The 20,096-nt window shown below is 43.5% G+C and overlaps 1 protein-coding gene across 1 annotated transcript in view; it reads left to right on the top strand.

Moving 5' to 3' along the window:
- Positions 1-20,096, top strand: part of ELOVL7 (ELOVL fatty acid elongase 7) — a 65,315-nt gene that overhangs the window by 43,067 nt on the left and 2,152 nt on the right. The window contains exons 3-7 of the mRNA XM_075854899.1: positions 6,919-7,109; positions 8,946-9,026; positions 10,421-10,477; positions 14,313-14,418; positions 18,255-18,391. Of these exons, the coding sequence (XP_075711014.1) occupies positions 6,919-7,109; positions 8,946-9,026; positions 10,421-10,477; positions 14,313-14,418; positions 18,255-18,391 (572 nt within the window). The remainder of the gene's footprint in view (positions 1-6,918; positions 7,110-8,945; positions 9,027-10,420; positions 10,478-14,312; positions 14,419-18,254; positions 18,392-20,096) is intronic.

Genomic DNA, 20,096 nt, shown 5'->3' on the forward strand with positions numbered 1-20,096 from the left:
ACTGAGCGTAGGGACCGCCGCCAAGTTGTACCCCGTCGCCTAGGGTGGGTCGTTGCAAGTAGGCAGGGACAGAGTGGCGGGTAGATTAGGGCTCACTTGTCCGTTTCCCTACCCCGTTCATTACATAATCACAAGCCCATATACCTAGTCTACCCTGGTCCCTGACACCACTATGGACCCCCTTGAGACCCTGGCTCAGCAAATGCAGGGTCTCTCCCTACAGGTCCAGGCCCTGGCTCAGAGGGTCAACCAGCCTGATGCTACCTTGGTAGTTCCCCTCACCTCACCTTCTGAACCCCACCTCAAGTTGCCCGACCGGTTCTCGGGACCGGAGGGCTTTTCTCTCCTTTCGGGAGAGTTGTAGGCTTTACTTTCGCTTAAAGCCTCATTCCTCAGGTTCTGAGAACCAGCGGGTGGGTATAATGTCCCGGCTCCAGGAAGGGCCCCAAGAGTGGGCCTTCTCCTTGGCTTCTGACGCCCCTGAACTTTCCTCCGTTGATCGTTTCTTTTCTGCTCTCGGACTCATTTATGACGAGACTGACAGGACTGCCTTTGCCGAGAGTCAGCTGGTGACCTTACGTCAGGGTAAGAGACCTGTTGAGGAGTATTGTTCTGACTTTAGGAAGTGGTGCGTAGCTTCTCGGTGGAATGACCCTGCCTTAAGGTGCCAGTTTAGATTGGGTCTGTCGAATGCCATGAAAGACCTGCTAGTTAGCTATCCCTCTTCTGACTCCCTAAACCAGGTTATGGCTTTAGCGGTACGACTTGACCGACGTCTCAGGGAACGACAACGTGAACGTTTGTGTTTTCTCCTCCGACTCCTCCATGATGCCTCCCGAGGTTCCGTTGCTTCCTTCCTCCCCGGAAGACTCAGAGGTACCTATGCAACTCGGGGCCTCCGTGTCCCCCCAACAACGTAGAGATTTCCGCAGGAAGAATGGTCTCTGCTTCTACTGTGGGGATGACAAGCATCAAGTGAACAACTGTCCTAAGCATAAGAATGCAGCCGAAGAACTTCCGCGCCTAAGTGATCATCAGGGAGGTCACTTGGGCGCACAGGTATTTCCCGTAAATATGAAATGTAATGAAGGGGGTAGGGAAACGGACAAGTGAGCCCTAATCTACCCGCCACTCTGTCCCTGCCTACTTGCAACGACCCGCCCTAGGCGATGGGGTACAACTTGGCGGCGGTCCCTACGCTCAGTAAGTGCACGAGACAAACAGACAAGGGAACACAAAGCAAAGGGAAAGGGGCAGTTGCCCACGGCAACACCGTGAGCAACCAGAGTGGTGAACGAGCCAAGTCAAACCAGGAGAGCACGAGGTACCAAACACAGAGCAGGAGAGTTGTCAGTAAGCCAGGGTCAGTATGGAGCAGGATCAAATAGTTAGGAGCTGTAGCTGGGCCAGGAAACCACACGAAAAGAATCACAAGCAAAGGAGCAACAGGAAAGGCAGGTATAAATAGACAGAGGGCGGGAGCTAGCTCCGCCTGGCCAGGCTGCGATAGGCTCTCCCACTCCTAAGCCTGCCATCCTGAGTGGTGGAAGATGGAGTCAGTCTCAGAGACGCAGATTCAGGTGAAGACTGATTACCTATGGGACTTAACGCCGAAGCTGTGCCTGGCAGATCCTTTACAGTACCTAATAGAAAAATAACATAATTACTTACCTATCCCCGTTCCCACGATGGGTGGAGGAGATCCTTCACCTCCTCTCCTCTGCACTGTGAGTGACTGTGCTGCGGGCCCCCAAGGTTTCGGGCCCGGTCACAGTTGCGACCCCTATAGCTACTCCACTGGGCGATGTTTCATCTTAGGCCTTATGCGCACGAACGTATTTTTTTCCTCCCGTAAATATGGGTCCTTTGTCACTCGTATTTGACCCGTATTCCACCAGTATTTATGGACCCGTGCCCCTAAATACGGGTCCGGTGTCACCAGTATTCCACCCGTATTTACGGACCCGTTTTCTCTGCACTAATTGGCAGCCCCTTCTCTATCAGTGCTGGGGACAGAGAGAAGGGGCAGCCCTTTAGGGCAGAGTTTCCGCATCGATTGAAAGTTCATACGTACTGTTGTCTTGGTGACGCGTCCCTTTTTTTACATCCAGTCCGACATCCCTGGATGACGCGGCAGTCCATGTGACCACTGCAGCCTGTGATTGGCTGCAGCGGTCACATGGGATGAAACGTCATCCCAGGATGCCAGACTGGAGGAAGAAGCAGGTAAGTTAACTTTTAATACTATTAACTCCAGCGGTAGTCACTGTCCCGGGTGCTGAAAGATTTACTGCCGATCAGTTAACTCTCTCAGCACCCTGGACAGTGACTATCCCCTGATGTTGCCTAGCAACGCTCCCATAATTACGGGTGCGCACACGTAGCCAGCCGTAATTACGGGAGCCCCATAGACTTAATACAGGCCTTCCCGTGCCGTTATTACGGCCTGAAATAGGATATATTCCATATTTTTCAACGGCACGGGCACCTACCCGTAAGCATACGGGAAGGTACCTGTGGCCAATAGAAGTCTATGGGCCCATACTTATGGGACGTAATTACGGGCGTTTTTACGTTCGTGTGCATGAGGCCTTAGCTTGCTAAAAATAATAACCTTCACAGACCAACTGTGAACGACAAGTCATTCAGAAAACCGCCTTCTGTAATCGCTAGTCTATGGCTAGATTTATCCATAAGACAAAAAGTGTCTCCTGCTTCTTTGATATCGATTAGTATTTGCTTAGTTTAACCCCTTCCCGACATTTGACGTATAGTTACGTTATATCTGTGTGGGGGCGGAGTATGGAGTGGACTCCGGCCGGCCTTAGGATAAATGGCGCCCGGTGCGAGATTTTCTTTCGGCGCCCAAGCCCATGATGAAAAAAATGCCCCCCACAGTGTAATGCCCTTTTTAGTGCCCTACACCGTATAATGTATAATGTATATCATGCCCCTTTAATGCCCCACGGCATATAATGCCCCTTTAGTGCCCCATACTGTATAATGCCCTATAGCTGCACCAGATAGTATAATAATATATTCTAACCCCTTTAAGGACACCGCATTTTGTCCTCTAAGTGTGCCCGCACAGTAAAATGCCCCCTACATGTCACACACCGTATAATGCCCCCTACATGCCACACACAGTATAATGCCCCCTACATGCCACACTGTATATTGCCCCCTTAGTAGCCCCCACACAGCATAATGTCCCCTAAATGCCCCCACGCAGTATAATGCCTCCTTTAGTGCCCCCACAGTATAATCCCCCTTTTAGTGCCCCCACACAATATAATGTCCCCCAAGTGCCTCCACACAGTATGTCCGCCTTTAGTGCTCCAACATCGCATAATGCCTTTATGTCCCCCACACCGTGTAATGCCCCCTTGTGACCCACACAAAGTATAAATAATGCCCCCTTATGCCTTATGCCACTCCCTCCCCTCACCTGGGTGCCACAAACAGACCCCCTTGTAGATAGCGCCCACTGTAGATTCTGCCATATAGCCCCTCTGTAGATAGTGTCATACAGCCCCCCACCTCCCCCCTTGTAGACTGTGCCCCCCAAACTAGTAAAACAAAAAAATTATACTCCCCTAGGCCCTGTTCCCACGACAAACGGGGCTGCTCCACAATGCCAACTGGATCCTTGTGTTGGCCGGCGTGATCCAATGACGTCATTACGCTGGCCTGCGCAGGGATCCTGTCCCAGCGCCTGAAATGCTGCAGTCCGAAAGGCCTGTAGCCTAGTAAATGGCAGAGCAGGGATATACTGCCATAGTGTTAAATAGTTTCTGCATCCAAAGGACGCAGATACTATTGAATGTAGCGACGTTGTGCTAACAGCACCACCGGGCATGGGCACGGCACCCCTCATGCCGCGGGCTCCGTATGTCGGTAGTTATGCCGAGAGTAGAAAATGAGCGCCCGGGTGATGGCAGAGCACAAAGGCCAGCCCTGGGCGGACTCCTGGCCTAAGCCCGCTCCATACTACGCGTGTGTTGTATGTATGATACAGCCGACACTTCACTGTAATGAGCAGGATCCCGCACAATTGATCCCTTAGATGCCGTGGTCAAAAGCGACTGCAGGATCTAAGCCTTTAGAAAGAGGGGAGTGGCCCCCTCAGACAGCCCATTGGACCCCCGTGACACGATTGTGGGGTGCTGATGTTGTCTACATCTTTGGACTCCTATTAAGCCCTAAGCCTGTCAGAATCACAATATACTGCAATTGTTTAGTACTGCAGTAGATCATTCAAGCGATCCAACGATTGCTGTTCGAGTCCCCTAGGGGGGACTAATAAAAAATGTAAAGAGAAAAACTAAGGTTTTTTTTAATTTTAATTTTTTTTTGTACTTACAAATATTAAAAGTTTAAAAATACCACCCTTTTTCCCATTTTCCCATCTTCTAAAGCATTGTAAAAAAAAAAAATGCACGGTGAACGCAGTAAAAACATTTTCACAATTATTATTTTCCTTTCAAAAGTAAAAACCACAAGCTATATAAATTTGGTATTGCTGTAATCTGATTGACCCGCAGAACACAGATAACACTTGATTGCTATAAAAGCGAAACCCAAAAAACAAGAGGAATTGCTGATTTTGGAATAAAGCAGCCATGTTTTGTGTCTGGTATTGCAGTCTAGTGCTATTGAAGTGAATCGAACTGATCTGCAATACCGCACACAACCTGTGGACAGTTGTGGCACTGTTTCTGGAAGTAAGCAGCCATGTTTTTCCAATCCTGTACAACCCCTTGTCTACATAAGTTCATGGTTGTCTTTCCCTATTGGATTAAGGGCTCAAACAATATAGTAGCATTGTCCTAAAAAAGCTTGAGACAAAGGACATAGTTTAGGTAGTATGTCCCACCATCGCTCCTAAAATCTCTCCATCCAGGAAAACTGATAAGGTGTAATGCAAGATGAGCGGACTTAGTTATATATGTTAGCAGTTTGTATTCCTCACATGGTTTAAGAACCTAATAAACTTATGGAATATCGAATGTCTAAGTAAAAGGAGATGAAAGTCATGCTGGGCTGGATAATGCGCTCACAAGGAGTGGACTGCTATTTATGAATAACAGAGTGGATTAATAATTATAGCTTATGTCTATATCATGCTGGCTGGAGTCCATGAGCAATGTCAAAACAAATGTCCTTCAAAGAATATGCATTTACAAAAAAATCATACAGGCCATTATATTCCTATTTGTCTGGGGAATATCTATTATTTATGTGGCCACTTATAGGGTGTTTTCCCATTCACCACAGTTGCTTTGATGCTGACTTATTGGGGTACTCAAGGGCAAAACCTTGTCCCTCTTTCTACTATGCCTGGCAAATCTCCACATTGCGTGAATACAACATTTATGAAACGTAAGAGTGGTTACAGCTTGCAATATTGCACTAAGAAGTACAAGTCACTTCTGTCCTTCTCCTGTCATCTCCTTCTCTATAAGGGGGGTGTATTATAGTGCTAAATATGTCTCTTTCAGTCAATGGATACAGTACACTTCTGTACTAAGAATATGAAAGAATGTGTCCATATGTTATGAGATTCTAAACACCTACAATGTTTGGAATTTTAAGCTGGGGCATAATGGGCGATATTTATATAAGAGGGTCTGATATTGTAATATTTGTTGCACTGTAGGAAATAGACTGACACCTACTACAGATGTTGTAGAGCGCAGTCTGGCATTTGGCACAACTCTTCATGATATGAGGTGTTCCCTATTGTTATACGTAGGGCTGCAAGTAACCTTATTGAAAACTTACTTTAAAGTGTACCTGCAACTACAAAGATCATTTTATTTATAGGACTACTTTCCTTTACACAGCTATAGTTAAATGATAAAGGTGAAGCTTAATGCATACAGATTTATACAGCCCTTATTAAACTCAATAATAAATATGTCTACATAATGATCCCCCTAGTGGTGTCTGCAGGCAGACAGAATTTTATCATTTAAAGGGACTCTGTCAACCGGTATATGCTGCCCTATCTGAAGACAGCATAGAGTACTGTGGGAGACCCTGATTCCAACACTGTATCACTTGTCAGTGCTCAGTAGTTTTTATAAAAATCACTTTTTCATGATCTAAGCTTAGCCCCTCCCACTCTCCTCTGATTGGCAGCTTTCACCCTATGAATAATATGTGGAGAAAGCTGCCAATCGGTGGGCCAGGCTGAGAAAGCATTGTATGCCAAACGGCTGTTGCCTGACACTGTATTCGCCCCCCCACACCTTTTTTATAAGCATTAAATTATTTTCTACGTCAAACCGGGTGAGTGCGGCTTTTTTCTCTCTACTTGCATTAGGCTACATATGGTCTTACCTACGAAGTCTAGCACCTCCCTAGATTTATAGCGCAGCCCCTGTTGCGCCTCCGTGGGACTACTGGTCACAACAGTGCCGACTGATTTTCTTGTACCTGAGTATATTTGTGTATATGTGTGTGTGTATGTATATATGTATGTGTGTGTGTGTGTATATATATATATATATATATATATGTGTGTGATTTATAAGAACTGCTAGTGATTGTAATTGGGGTCTCCCACACTACTTTATTCTGCCCTCAAGTAGGGTAGCATAAACCTTGACAGATTCACTTTGACTATATGGCTGTGTCAGAGGAAGCAGGCGATTTATTGAGCTCTGTAGCAGCAGTAGGAAATGGAGCTCCAACCCTATAAAGATATTTATTTTTGTAGAATTAATCGGCACAGAATTGTTGACCTAAAAAATGAAATAATGATCATAGTTGGAAGTTTAGTTCTCCAAAGGGGTTAAATCGCAAATCCTGCTCTGCTTCATCTATATTAAGTGTAGAAAATAATAGTGAATATATTTGCATTGATGTTAAAATGAATCATGACATTTCTCTATTTGTGCTTTGTCTTGATAGATCCACGTGTGGAGGACTGGCCACTTATGTCCTCTCCGATACTTCAAACGCTCATCATTGGGGCATATATTTATTTTGTCACGTCGTTTGGGCCTCGGCTGATGGAGAACAGGAAACCATTAGATCTAAAGGGCATAATGGCCGCTTATAACTTATCCATGGTTTTATTCTCTTTGTACATGTGCTATGAAGTAAGTTCTTTCTAATCTTTTATTGGTAAATATCTGTTTCGTGGTGTCTCTGAACTTTTAAACTGTGAAATGGATTGACTGTCTATCTGTCTGTATCCTTAGTGGGGTTTGCAATGTCATTTTCCTGCTTCCAGACATGTAAAAACACTAGGGTATTGTATAGTAAGTCCGATGTCCTGTCAGCTTGTTTTTAGATTAAAGTGACTCGATCTAGTAGCTGCATCCCCCTCCTGAGATATACGTACGATGCCCAAAGCCACTTCAGCAGAGCTCTCCGGGCATCCTACAGTTGTGTTGTCAAGCAGACCTCACTTTCTGGTACTGCATTTACTGCCACCAATTGCAAATTTTCATGGTAGATATGGCAACTAGCTTGTGACATGTCAGAAGTTTTCATCGGTGTGGGTCCGAGCACTGAGACCCCCACCGATCACTAAAATGAAGCTGCAGAAGCGTTTGGGTGAGCGCTCAGGCGCTTAGTTTCTGGTCCGCTTTTTGCGGAAAGTCGATGTAACTGTGTACGGGCCTATAGTCTTTGTATTGAGTCCGCAAACCTTACATCGGCCGATCGGTCCGTACACCGTTACATCGGCTTTGCAAGAAAAGACGTTGATGCCGCTCAACGCTCACCAGCTCATGGCTGTTTTAGCGATCAGTGGGGGTTTCTGTGCTCGAACACCCCCGCCCCCCCCCCCCATCAAAACTTATGACATGTCAGAAGTTTTCTGAAAGTTTAGTTACCCTTTAAGTGGTTCTCTCACAAAGACCACACCTTTTCAGAATGAAGCTTGATGACTGATCCACTGCTCTGGCTTTGCAGATCCACTGTTCTCACCATATATCTACCCTGCAGGGGAAATGTAGTATTACATGCCAGCCATTCAGATGAGTGGCCAACCATCTAACGGATGGGCCAGACTGCTCTTGTCTAATATAAGGAGCAATTCTAGCGTGGGATGTCTATAAGCTGCAATAGAGTATTTGTAAGGTTTTTTTTCGTGGTGAGATACCCTCTTGAAGAGGCTCTGTCATCCGTTTAATACTTCTCGATCTCCTACCTGATCTAATAAACGCTTTGGTGTAGATAACTACTGTTTTTTTGTTTTTTTTACGTTTTAAACATTTGTTAGTGGCAAAGTTCTGATCCTTTTTACATTTATGCTAATTTTTTCTAAATGCTCAACTGGGCGTTTTTTTTAGTTTCACCAAGTAGGCGTTGTAAAGAAAAGTATATGACGCTGACCAATCCGCGTCATACACTTCTCTTCATTCATGTCCCGTTTTATTCACAGCACAGCGTGACGTCACTTACTCCTGACGTTCCTTCACCGGAGTGACGGAAGACTGAACAGACATCTCCTCCAGCCATGCCAGGACTGCTGCTGAGGAGGATAATAATCCTAGCACAGCTGGAGGCGATGTCTGGTCATTCACCCTTTGCTTCGGTGAAGGAACTGCGAGAGTAAGTGACGTCACAGCGTGATCTTGCGAGATCACGCTGTGCTGTGAATAAAGCTGGACATGAATGAAGAGAAGTGTATGACGCTGATTGGTCAGCGTCATACACTTTTCTTTACAACGCCTACTTTAGTAAAACTTTTAAAAACGCCCAGTTGGGCATTTAGAAAAAGTTTGCATAAATTTAAAAACGATCAGAACTTTGTCACTAATAAACGTTTTTCAATAAAAGCAAAACGGTTATCTACAACACAGCACCTGTTAGATTAGGTCGGATATAGGGAAGTATTAAACTGGGGGCAGAGACTCTTTAAACAGAATGATATGCTCCTGATGAATATTCTTGGTCTAACACTATCATTTGCTCTTTTGTCTTAGTTCCTTATGTCAGGCTGGGCTACAGGTTACTCCTTTCAATGTGACATTGTGGATTACTCTAGGTCACCACAGGCAGTAAGGGTAAGTAATTGATTTATGATAACGGGTGCTGTGATCATTCAGGTACTTTACTGTCTGACTTGGTTACTTTGCAGTTATGACTGAAAGAGTTAATTATTTGGTACATAAAATCCTGATTTAGATTTAAGGACCTTTTACATGGGCCGGAGAATGGGCGCTCGTTCTCGATCACTGTCTTGTGTTTTTGGAGCAGCATTCCCTACAAACAGCAAAGATTATTTCCACTGTCACCTTATTAAAATAAGGTCTGGTCATGAAGGCCACATAACCAGCCATTTTTTAATGAATGGATGAAAGATAAAAATTTAGTGCACATATGCAGAACTACATGCATGGAGCTGGTATGGCGCTACACGCAGTTAAATTGTGCCTTGTATGTATTATGGGCATTATGAAGTTTAATATGGCGCCTGATGGAACATATAAAGGTTTTGGGTTTTTTCTGTCTATGTATCTGTGAAAAAAAGCCTTTGTGAAACTGGAGGCATATGTAGGTACATATTATGCCTCCATAAAACTCAGAGGCAATTTATAAGAATATTTTTGAGAATGGCTGCTTTGAGAAAAAATAAGTGATATAATTAGGTATTTACCGCCATGTATTACTTTCTACAGTAGCTCTTCCCCTTTTGACATTCTAGTTGAGAGGGAAACAATTAGTGGGTACTGCTTTGTCTTCAAGATTTCCACAAGCTGCTTTATTTCTGGAGATTGGGGAAAGTCTTCCAGGCCGATAAATAAGTCATTTTTTTTCTATAAGAATTTCTAGATGTGGAGTCCCACACTACTTTTAGGGGTCGTGCCATGACAGATATTTATGGCACATCCATAGGGTATGCCATAAATGTCCTATAGATGCGGATCCCACCACTGGGACTTGAACCTATCTCGCAAACAGGCGTCACCCAAATTAAGGAAACCGTGCAGCTCGCTTTGCTACTCTGATTCTGTAACACCCATTCACTTCTATGGAAGAATGAAAACAGATTAGCTCAGTGAGCTGGCTGTTTTTGGAAACCTATCCTGCTGTGCACAGATTCCCTGCCTGGATGCCACGGCGGCCTTGCCTGGTGGGACGAGGCTGGAGAAACCCTTGTTCCGGACACAGATGCAGGTCCATGCGTCCATGCGTTAGTCGGCAGGATAAGGCGTTGTATGACTGATATATGTAACCAGTACTTAATGTACATTGTCAGCTGCCATGCAAATAAAGCATTGTCCTCTCTCCGCCTGTGTAATGAAATATGTTTTGTATCACTGACCTATTGCAGTTTCTTGATTGTGGAAAGAACAATGGTGTGTGCGACATTACATGTAACCAACCGCGAATGGGAGATAAATGAAAGGAGAAGTGCAACATTTTAGCTGGTCTTCTCTTTTTTTTCCTTCTGCAGATGGCCTGGACTTGCTGGTTGTACTATTTTTCAAAGTTTATAGAGTTACTTGACACTGTAAGTATGTTTATATCTATGTACATATAAATCTTACACTCCGCAAACATTTTATCCTCCATTCTATCTTCATTAAAGGCTGTCCATTGATTTTCTATGATTTTTTTTTTTTTACTCTGTATTTTAAACAGCCACACACAACATAAAATTGGAAATTTGTTTGTAAATCAAATCATGAAGTTTGGTATATATTGGCATCTTTTTTTGTTTTTATAATGGCGGCCATCTTTGCAAAGCAACTACGGGAAGTGCAGCCTTACTGGTTACCACTTTTGAATTAAATAAGTGAATTCAATAGTGACAACCTATATGGCTGCTCTCCCTGTTGTGGTTTTTGTAGAAGTGGCTACCAAAACTGAATAGACAAATGGCAATATATTTGTTAGTTAAATAAACACACAATCAAATTTTGTCTTCTACTCTAACTTCTAATATATGGACACTTTGATATTCCTTCAGACATCAAATGTAGGGCAGGGGCAAATGCAGGGTTCTTAAAGGGAGATTTCAAACCTTTCCTTTCAAACCTACTTATTTTCGCCAGGCTCCTGCTAACCTCTGGTTTTTACGCTACGGGTATTGGTCTGCATTTATCAACCAGACTAGCTCTTCCTATAGAGTAAAAACCAGGGTAGATAGTGCCCACACTGCCCCCTGTAAATAGTGCTCCCTTTGCATAGTGCCGCATGCTTAAACAAGCACTCACCTGTCCCGATTCCCACGCTGTCCTCTTCTCCTGCGATGCAGGACTGGTCTCTTCTGACCAGGCCTGCTCAAGCAGGGCCATGCAGGCAGCGCTAACGCTGCCTGCGTTACAAGAGAGGCAACGAATAGCTGGGAGGGAAAACCTATTGTTCCCTTACCTCTGCAGCGCTATCCGCTATCAGTTGTATCCTAGGGACACAGATACAATTGAATGCAGTGGTATGGTAGCGTGTGCCACTGAAGGGGAGGATGATGGAAAGACAGATTAGGAGGAAAACAGAAGAGCCAGTACTGTACAGCTATCTGCTTCTAGATCCTTATTTCTACTATTTTGTACATATGCACCTAATTCTAAAATAGCAGCCGACCTTTCATAATTTATAGTTGTGCCATTTACTGTAGGATTCTTTAGGGCTCCCTATTTAGAGATAATAAAGTGTCCCTCTTAGTAATCATCTATTTAATCATGCTCCTATAGGCAGTAAACTGCACATGCTACAGCTGCCCCAGAGATGTAATTTGAAGTTCCTGGGCCCCAATGCAAAATCTGTAACAGGGTCCCCACCCACAATGTGCCATTTATAATGTCCTCCTATGTGGCAGAGAAGTTGTTGGGCCCTATTAGGCGCAGGGGCCCTGAGCTGTACAGTGAAGGCACATTTATTACACATCCACATCTTACTTTGTTGATCCTGAAGAGTAGTGTAAGGCCCCATGTACACAAACGTGCTTTTGCAGCCGCAATTCCCCCGAAAATCCACTGGAGAATTGCGGCCCTATTCATTTCTATGGGCCCATGCGCACGACCTTGATTTCCACAGTCCGTGCATGGCCTGGTCCAGGCTCATAGAAAAAAATGGACGCGGACATGTGCACGGCCTGCGACTTGCGGGCGGCTCGCGGGTGACACTCCGCGGCCAGCCGACCCGAAAATCGAGGCCTAAGGGTATGTTCACACGCAGTGTTTTCAGACGTAATTCGGGCGTTTTACGCCTCGAATTACGCCTGAATAAACGCCCCTAATACGCCTACAAACAACTGCCCATTGCTTTCAATGGGTTTTACGGTTTTCTGTTCCCACGAGGTGTTATTTTACACGTCACTGTCAAAATACGGCGCGTAAAATGACGGCTCGTCAAAAGAACTGCATGTCCCTTCTTGGGCCGTTTTTGGAGGCGTTTATCATTGATTCCATTAAAAAACGGCTCCAAAAACGGCCGTAAAATACGCAGCAAAAAACGCGAGTTGCTACAAAAAAACGTCTGAAAATCGGGAGCTGTTTTCTCCTGAAAACAGCTCCGTATTTTTCAGACGTTTTTGGTCACTGCGTGCGAACATGCCCTTACACAGAAATTCTGCTTGGCCCAAGTTATACTGGTGCCCATTATGTTTAAAACTGCCTTGTCCTATGGCTCCATTAAATAACATTTCTTGCTTAGAAAGGACCTGTCGCCTCTCCGAACATATCTATTGTGGTAAATACTTGAAATAACAATTCTAGAGCATCTTTTCATAAAACTCTAGATTGATCCACACAGCCCCCCTGTAGATTGATCCACACAGCCCCCCTGTAGATTGATCCACACAGCCCCCCTGTAGATTGATCCACACAGCCCCCCTGTAGATTGATCCACACAGCCCCCCTGTAGATTGATCCACACAGCCCCCCTGTAGATTGATCCACACAGCCCCCCTGTAGATTGATCCACACAGCCCCCCTGTAGATTGATCCACACAGCCCCCCTGTAGATTGATCCACACAGCCCCCCCTGTAGATTGATCCACACAGCCCCCCTGTAGATTGATCCACACAGCCCCCCTGTAGATTGATCCACACAGCCCCCCTGTAGATTGATCCACACAGCCCCCCTGTAGATTGATCCACACAGCCCCCCTGTAGATTGATCCACACAGCCCCCCTGTAGATTGATCCACACAGCCCCCCTGTAGATTGATCCACACAGCCCCCCTGTAGATTGATCCACACAGCCCCCCTGTAGATTGATCCACACAGCCCCCCCTGTAGATTGATCCACACAGCCCCCCCTGTAGATTGATCCACACAGCCCCCCCTGTAGATTGATCCACACAGATTTTAAAGTCTGCAGCATGTCAATTTGTCTTGCGTTCAAGTATCTAAAACATGTGTCTGTACATAACAATGATGCTAGGAGCCCGGCTCCCTGCAGTGTGTTCGGTCCAGGACTTGCGGCCGAAATATGTTCCGTCCATTACGGACGTAACATGCTCGTGTGAACCCAGCCTTATAGATTGAAGAGTAAAAGAAAAGTACTGAATAAATAACTAAATATTAAAAAAATTTGCAAAAGTTATGCTTGGTGCATCACGAGATGTGACATAATTTAGACTATATTCGCACGCGCCAGATGTGTTGCAATAATTTCTGCGACTAAAAATCAAATCCACACATGTAAATGTGGTTGTATCGGAAGCTTATGCATGGATTTCTGCATATTCCATTCAGATGAATTGGACAGTCGCAGAAATTTCTGCCGCATGTGAATTCACCCTTAGGCCACATGCACAAGTTGCGTATTACGTGCGGATTTGCTACGTTAATTTTGCAGCGTAATACAGTACCAACAAAGTAAATGAGATTTCAAGTAATCTGATCTACACGTTGCAGAATTTTTACACACATAAATGGACCTGCGGCGCAGATTTTAAAGTCTGCGGCATGTCAATTTGTCTTGCGTTGAAGTATCAGAATTGTATCTGATAATGTTTAGAAAAATGCACCAAATTCCGCAGCATAAAACGTGTGCCTGTTTCCGCATGAAAATGTAAAAAACGCAATGTTATCTTGGATTTTAGCTGCATTTTATCTGCGGTTTTGATGCAGATTTTTCGCATCTAGTGCCTCAACATGTGCATGCAGTCTTAGGTAGAAAGTGGGTGGTGCAGTAGTGGCGACAATGAAGGTTCCTACTGAATGATCGCAAGCAGAGAACTTGAAAACGGTGATGATTTGAAACTGTATAACTTTTCATTATATAAAAAAATAACATTAATTATCTGAAACCAGAATAACCCTTTAATAAATATTGAACTTGCTTCTAATTACCTAACAACTGATTTATAAATAAACTATAAAATATTTATTTTCCAGATCTTTTTTGTTTTGCGTAAGAAGAACAGTCAAATCACATTCCTCCATGTGTATCACCACTCCATCATGCCGTGGACCTGGTGGTTTGGAGTGAAATTCGCTGCTGGTAAGTTAATATAGGCTGGGTTCACATCGTACATTTTGTTAGAGTTTTGAAACGCTACCACAAAAGCGCATCTGAAGAAAATGCATACGTTTTTGTAAAAACTCGCTCACTGTTTTTACAAAATGTTTCAGCTGTACGACTATGACCATTAAATTCAAAACCAGATTGCAGCTAAACATAAAGTCTCTCTCTCTATCTCGACCAGTGCAGCGGCACTCTGAGTTATGATTGCTGAGCCAGGAGCTGTGAGGATGACCACGTTATCTATTGAATTTGATTTGCATGATGCAAATGAAATCTCATAGACCACTGGCTAAAAAAATATTTAGGTAGGGCGTCTCGATGGACCAGTGTCTTTTTATTTTTTCCAAACCTATTTAACTATGAAACCCCTACCACACATTGGACATGCACAAGGGAAGAGAGGCTGCCAGCATCGCGCGACATCATTGGAGCAGAACGAGCAGGAGAGGAGCGTTTCAGGTACCACCAAAGGTCATAGAAGGAGGGAAGAAGTGTCAAGGCTAGTATGCTAAGAAGAACGGCCGCATAGGGACAGTTCTTCGAGTTTGACGGATATAAACCATCACAATCCACGTAATCTGCAAACCCGACATGGATATTTCCCCTGCTATCATACTGCCAAAGTCACCAGGAAAGTTTTGAGGGGTATATCACCAATCCCAGACTAAGAATAATATTGTGGCCTACCAAATTGTAGAAGCTGCTACTTAAGTTTTTGGCCACGGTATGGCGCCAGCACCACCGACTCGCTCCTCCTACCAGCTCCAAAAATTCTTTGAGGGACTCAATCCAACAGCCAAACATCTCTAAAGCACTTAGCGCTACATATCAAACACAGCGGTTCAAGATTACTGCCACGGCCTACTAAGCAGCCGGAGCCCCAGCATAATATTGTGTCCGACACCTGGATTAAGTGGTGGGTGCTGAGGAGAACAAGACCCACGTTGATAATTCGTGTCCCCAGCATGCAGAAATGGTATGGTCTTTAGCTGGTCATGTGATGCTGTGATGTAGCATCATGGGATTGATGGCAAAGCAGAGAGTAAGGCCCCATGAACACGACCGTAAAAACGCCCGTAATTACGGGCCCATAGACGTCTATTGGCCACGGGTACCTTCCCGTTTGCGTACGGGAAGGTGCCTGGGCCGTTGAAAAATATAGAACATGTCCTATTTCAGGCTGTAATTACGGCACAAGCAGGCCCTTAAAAGTTTATGGTGCTCCCGTAATTACGGGTAGCTACGTGTGTGCACCTGTAATTACGGGAGCGTTGGTAGGCAACGTCAGGGAATTTAAATTTTTGACTAAAGAGAAGCAGACCAAATGATGTCTGAGCAATAATGTGACCTCACTTCCAGCCCCCTTTTTTTACGGGTCTGTAAATACGGGTGGAATAAGAGTTAAAAACATGTGACAAAGGAACCGTATTTACGGGAGGGAAAAAATACGGTCGTGTACATAGGGTCTAAGAGAAATCTAAAAATCAGGATTGAGGCTTTTTTTTAAAGCACAGACAAGGCAGCAGTTTAAAAAGTAGTACAGTATACATAAAAACTGTAGAGTGTTGTATACAGTCAGGTGGGGAATGCAGACATGGAAAATTGTTTCTACTAGAGGTCTTCTTTAACGTTTTACATTGTGCATTTATGTTACAAGATTATGTACAGGGCTGGTCAATACTTCCCAGATGTACGGACTTGAGGTAGAGTTCATAAGACAGTATTGTTTGCTATATAAATATTCTCATTAAACACTTGATAAAATACATGACTTTGGACTCCATTAGACACTGTAAACTGCATTCTGAAGGACCATCCTCATGAAGTCACTTTTCTGTGAGAATTTTGGTGGTCGGCACATAAGAGGTTTTACTGTATATACAATACGCAACTTTTTTTTTTTTTGAGAGTCCTCCTTTTCTTGTAGTAAAATCTTGTACTGTATTCCACCCTCTTACTGTTTCAACAATGTAAAGTAGTATGTGAGTTGTCCAATGAGTTACCAATGCATGAGGTGCATTTTATGTAGTACAACAACTGTGCACAACTAGTAAAGAACATAGAAAACTTGTAAATGTTCATGCCTTTACTGATTTCCATATAATAAGCATAAATAAAAAATAAAAATAAAATATCTGTTCGATCCCCACGGGAGCTGGACTGTGAATGATAACCGGGCTCCCGCTGCAATGGCTAGGATTGGAGAGACCTTCAATCCCGGCCGTTTATCCCCTTAAATGGCGCAGTCAATAGCGACTGCAGCATTTAATTGATTTGACAGTGGGAGGGGGCTACCTCTGTCACTGATCGGCGGCCCTCGATCACCGGTCGCTGACAAGTTGCCATGGGAGCCAGGGGCCTAACAAAAGAACCCCAGGCCGGCCGTGGCCAGAGGGATAGCTTAATATATTGCCTGCCAGTTTTACACTGACAGGCAATAATACTTTGGTATACAAAGTACACCAAAGCATTATATCTGCTATCAGAAGATTGCATTGTAAAGTCCTCTAGTGGGACTAAAAAAAATAAAATGTAAAACCGTTTAAAAAAGAGAAAAAAATTACCATAAAAATGAAAGTAAAACCACTTTTTCCCATAAAAAGTGGTTTTATTTACTAGTGTGTATTTATTTATTTTTTTTACACTTCATCTGGTATCACCGCGATCGTATCAATCAGAGCAATAACGTTAACACATTAAGTAAACCGCTGGGTGAATGCCGTACAAAAAAAAAACACACAAAAACAATGGTGAAAATGCATTTTTTTTCCATTCCCCCCACCAAAAAATAAAATAAAAGTTAATCAATATGTCCCATGTACTCAAAAATAGTACCAATGAAAACTATGTTTCGTCCTGCAAAACCACAAGCCCACATATGGCTACATCGATGGAAAAATAAAAAAGTTACAGCTCTTGGAAAGCGACAAATATTTACTGTACTGAACCATAGAATAAATTTAATGTTATTTACACCGCACAGTGAACGGCATCAATTTGGAAACGTGAAAAACCATGCTGGAATAGCTGTTTGTTTTTGTTTTTTCAATTCCTTCCCAAAAAATAATTGATAAGTTAATAAATATAATATATACACCCAAAAATGCAATTGAAAACAACAACTTGTCCCGCAAAAAACAAGCCCTCATATGGCTATGTCCACATAAAAAAAAAAAAGTTATGACTCTTGGAATGCGGGGAGGAAAAAATTCAAAATAATTCTTGGTCATGAAAGGGGTTTTCCGAGTTAACACTTTTATGTGTCAGTGCTTTTAACCTCGGAATGTGATTACATTTGTAATGCTCTTACTTTATCAACTTTAGCCCCGTTTCCTGATGCTGCCAATGGGCACATGACTGGTGACAACACTCTTTGCCCCCTCTGACCACGTGATCGGTATACAGCTCGTAAACAAACTGTTAAAGTATCTGCCTAGTAGACGACCCGTCACTATTGACGTGCCATGTATGGGCTGTTCTGTTATACAGCCAGAAACGCGCATGCGCTGTCCCTGCTGTTCTCTCGCTTGTCAAAAGAACTGACAAATTAAAGTGTTAACTCGGAAAACCCCTTTTAAGCCAAAATAGGCCTGGTCCTTAAGGGGTTAAAAAAAATAACTTCTAAAAACAAAACAAAGGTCATACAAGTGTGAACTTTACTTGTTCAGGGTTTTTTTTGCCCTCCGCAACCATATCTATAGCCATTTACTCACTCACTGGCAATTTGTTCGTTTTTGTACATGCTATGATAACCTTGAGAATAGACCTATAGTTACAATATGTAATTGTTTTTCATATCTCTTCCCGTTCAGGTGGTTTGGGCACATTCCATGCGCTGGTGAACTCTGTAGTGCATGTAATCATGTACAGCTACTATGGACTCTCCGCATTAGGGCCTGCCTTCCAGAAGTACCTATGGTGGAAAAAGTACATGACTACTATACAACTGGTGCGTATCACCCTGTACACATATTGTTGCCTTAATGCCACAGATGAAAAAAAACATTGAACGTGCTTTAACATTTACTTAAAGGGGTAGTCACATGAAGACTACCACTTTTCAAAAAGAAGCCGGCTTATAAGCAATGGATCTGCCCTCGGTTATTGCAGGGGGAAGCCTCAGCCAACCACATATATGGCAGTAGATGCCAGCCATTCACACTAATGGCTGCCCATGTAATGCAAAGACGCGCCAGATTGGGCACCACCTTCTGACGTCCATTTCCTCTAATGGAGCATATGGACAGTGGTTGTCTTGAACGTCCCTTTAACAGTTGGCTGAGAATTTCCCATATGGGGCAATACCATTCCGGTAATGAAGAATATATAGGAATTTTATAGGGAGGAATTTATTATGAACAGCTTAGAGGTGTGGCATGACAACTAGGTTGCATTCATATCCTCCGCGTTAATTGCCTGAGGATAAAAGGATCCTTACACTGGCTGTTTTATGGAGCTCTTATTTGTAACCTAAGGTTGCAATCACATCAGTGGGTCTCCATACTGAGAATAAGAGGGTCAGTGTCCCCATTGTTGGCAGAGAGGTGGCCACACATGCAGTCGGTCCAACACGGCCCCCCCTACGATAATACTTCTATATACTTCATATCTAATTAATATGCCTAAAAAGTATGTAACCGGAAAGCACCTTTTAAGAATCGGTTAATATGTTTGTGAACAGAGGACAGTTGTTTTGCTTTGTTGAATGTCCTTACTATATAGAGACTATAGATTCGGTCAGAAGCTCAAAATAGGACCTGTCATTCCTCTGCGCATACTGTAATAAGATAACAGACTATCGGCATAAGGCTGGGGGTCATCAAGTGATAAATAAGCAGAGCATCATTCTTGCAAAGTTCACACCCATCAATTGGCTCAAATTAGCCAATTCAGGTGGGGATCCAGAACCTGAATATAAGAGGGACAGTAATGGGTATCAAATTTTTCTATGACCTCACAAAGACCATGCCACCTAAATTTGTAAACCAGACAATATATAATAGAACGAGCCATAGTGCATCATAATAATAGCCTTACAGTCTATAGCTGTGATCCAATTTTCCATAGCTCCAATGAAATATTTTCAGGCATTTAGCTACCTTCTCCAACTCCTAATTGTGGACATTAAAGAGCACTCCCTTAATCTAGAAAAAAAAACTAAAAAACACACGCTCAAATATAGGTCAGATTTAGAATTAAATAGTCTGGGAAAGCCAAGAAACTTCCTGTGGAAGGAACGTTCATGGCAGTCAACCAGACCAGACAGGACCAGATTGTGGGGAGGGGAAAAAAGGGGCAATTTCTCAGGGGTGTCCACCTCCAAATTGTCTAACGTTCTTCCCAAATACTCCCGATAGTAAGATATATATAAGACATTGGGAAACAATAGGACTGCCGCATACTCTTTAGATTTTCAGTGGATCTGCATTATGACTGTCGCTGCGTAGGGACCTCCAAATTTTTGCCCAGAGGCCTCCATCGTCTTTGCTCTAGCCTTGAGCAGAGATCACTAAGAAATTAATTGAAAGAGTATAACATTTATTGACTTATATTTTATTTTAGTCAAGACAAGTCATGTTTTTTGTAGAATACATACTCTAAATGCTGATTTTATGTTAATATTGAAATGATATATACTGTACTAGACGCAACAT

The sequence above is a fragment of the Rhinoderma darwinii genome, chromosome 1 (assembly GCF_050947455.1).
Source record: "Rhinoderma darwinii isolate aRhiDar2 chromosome 1, aRhiDar2.hap1, whole genome shotgun sequence".
NCBI classification, from domain to species: domain Eukaryota; kingdom Metazoa; phylum Chordata; class Amphibia; order Anura; family Rhinodermatidae; genus Rhinoderma; species Rhinoderma darwinii.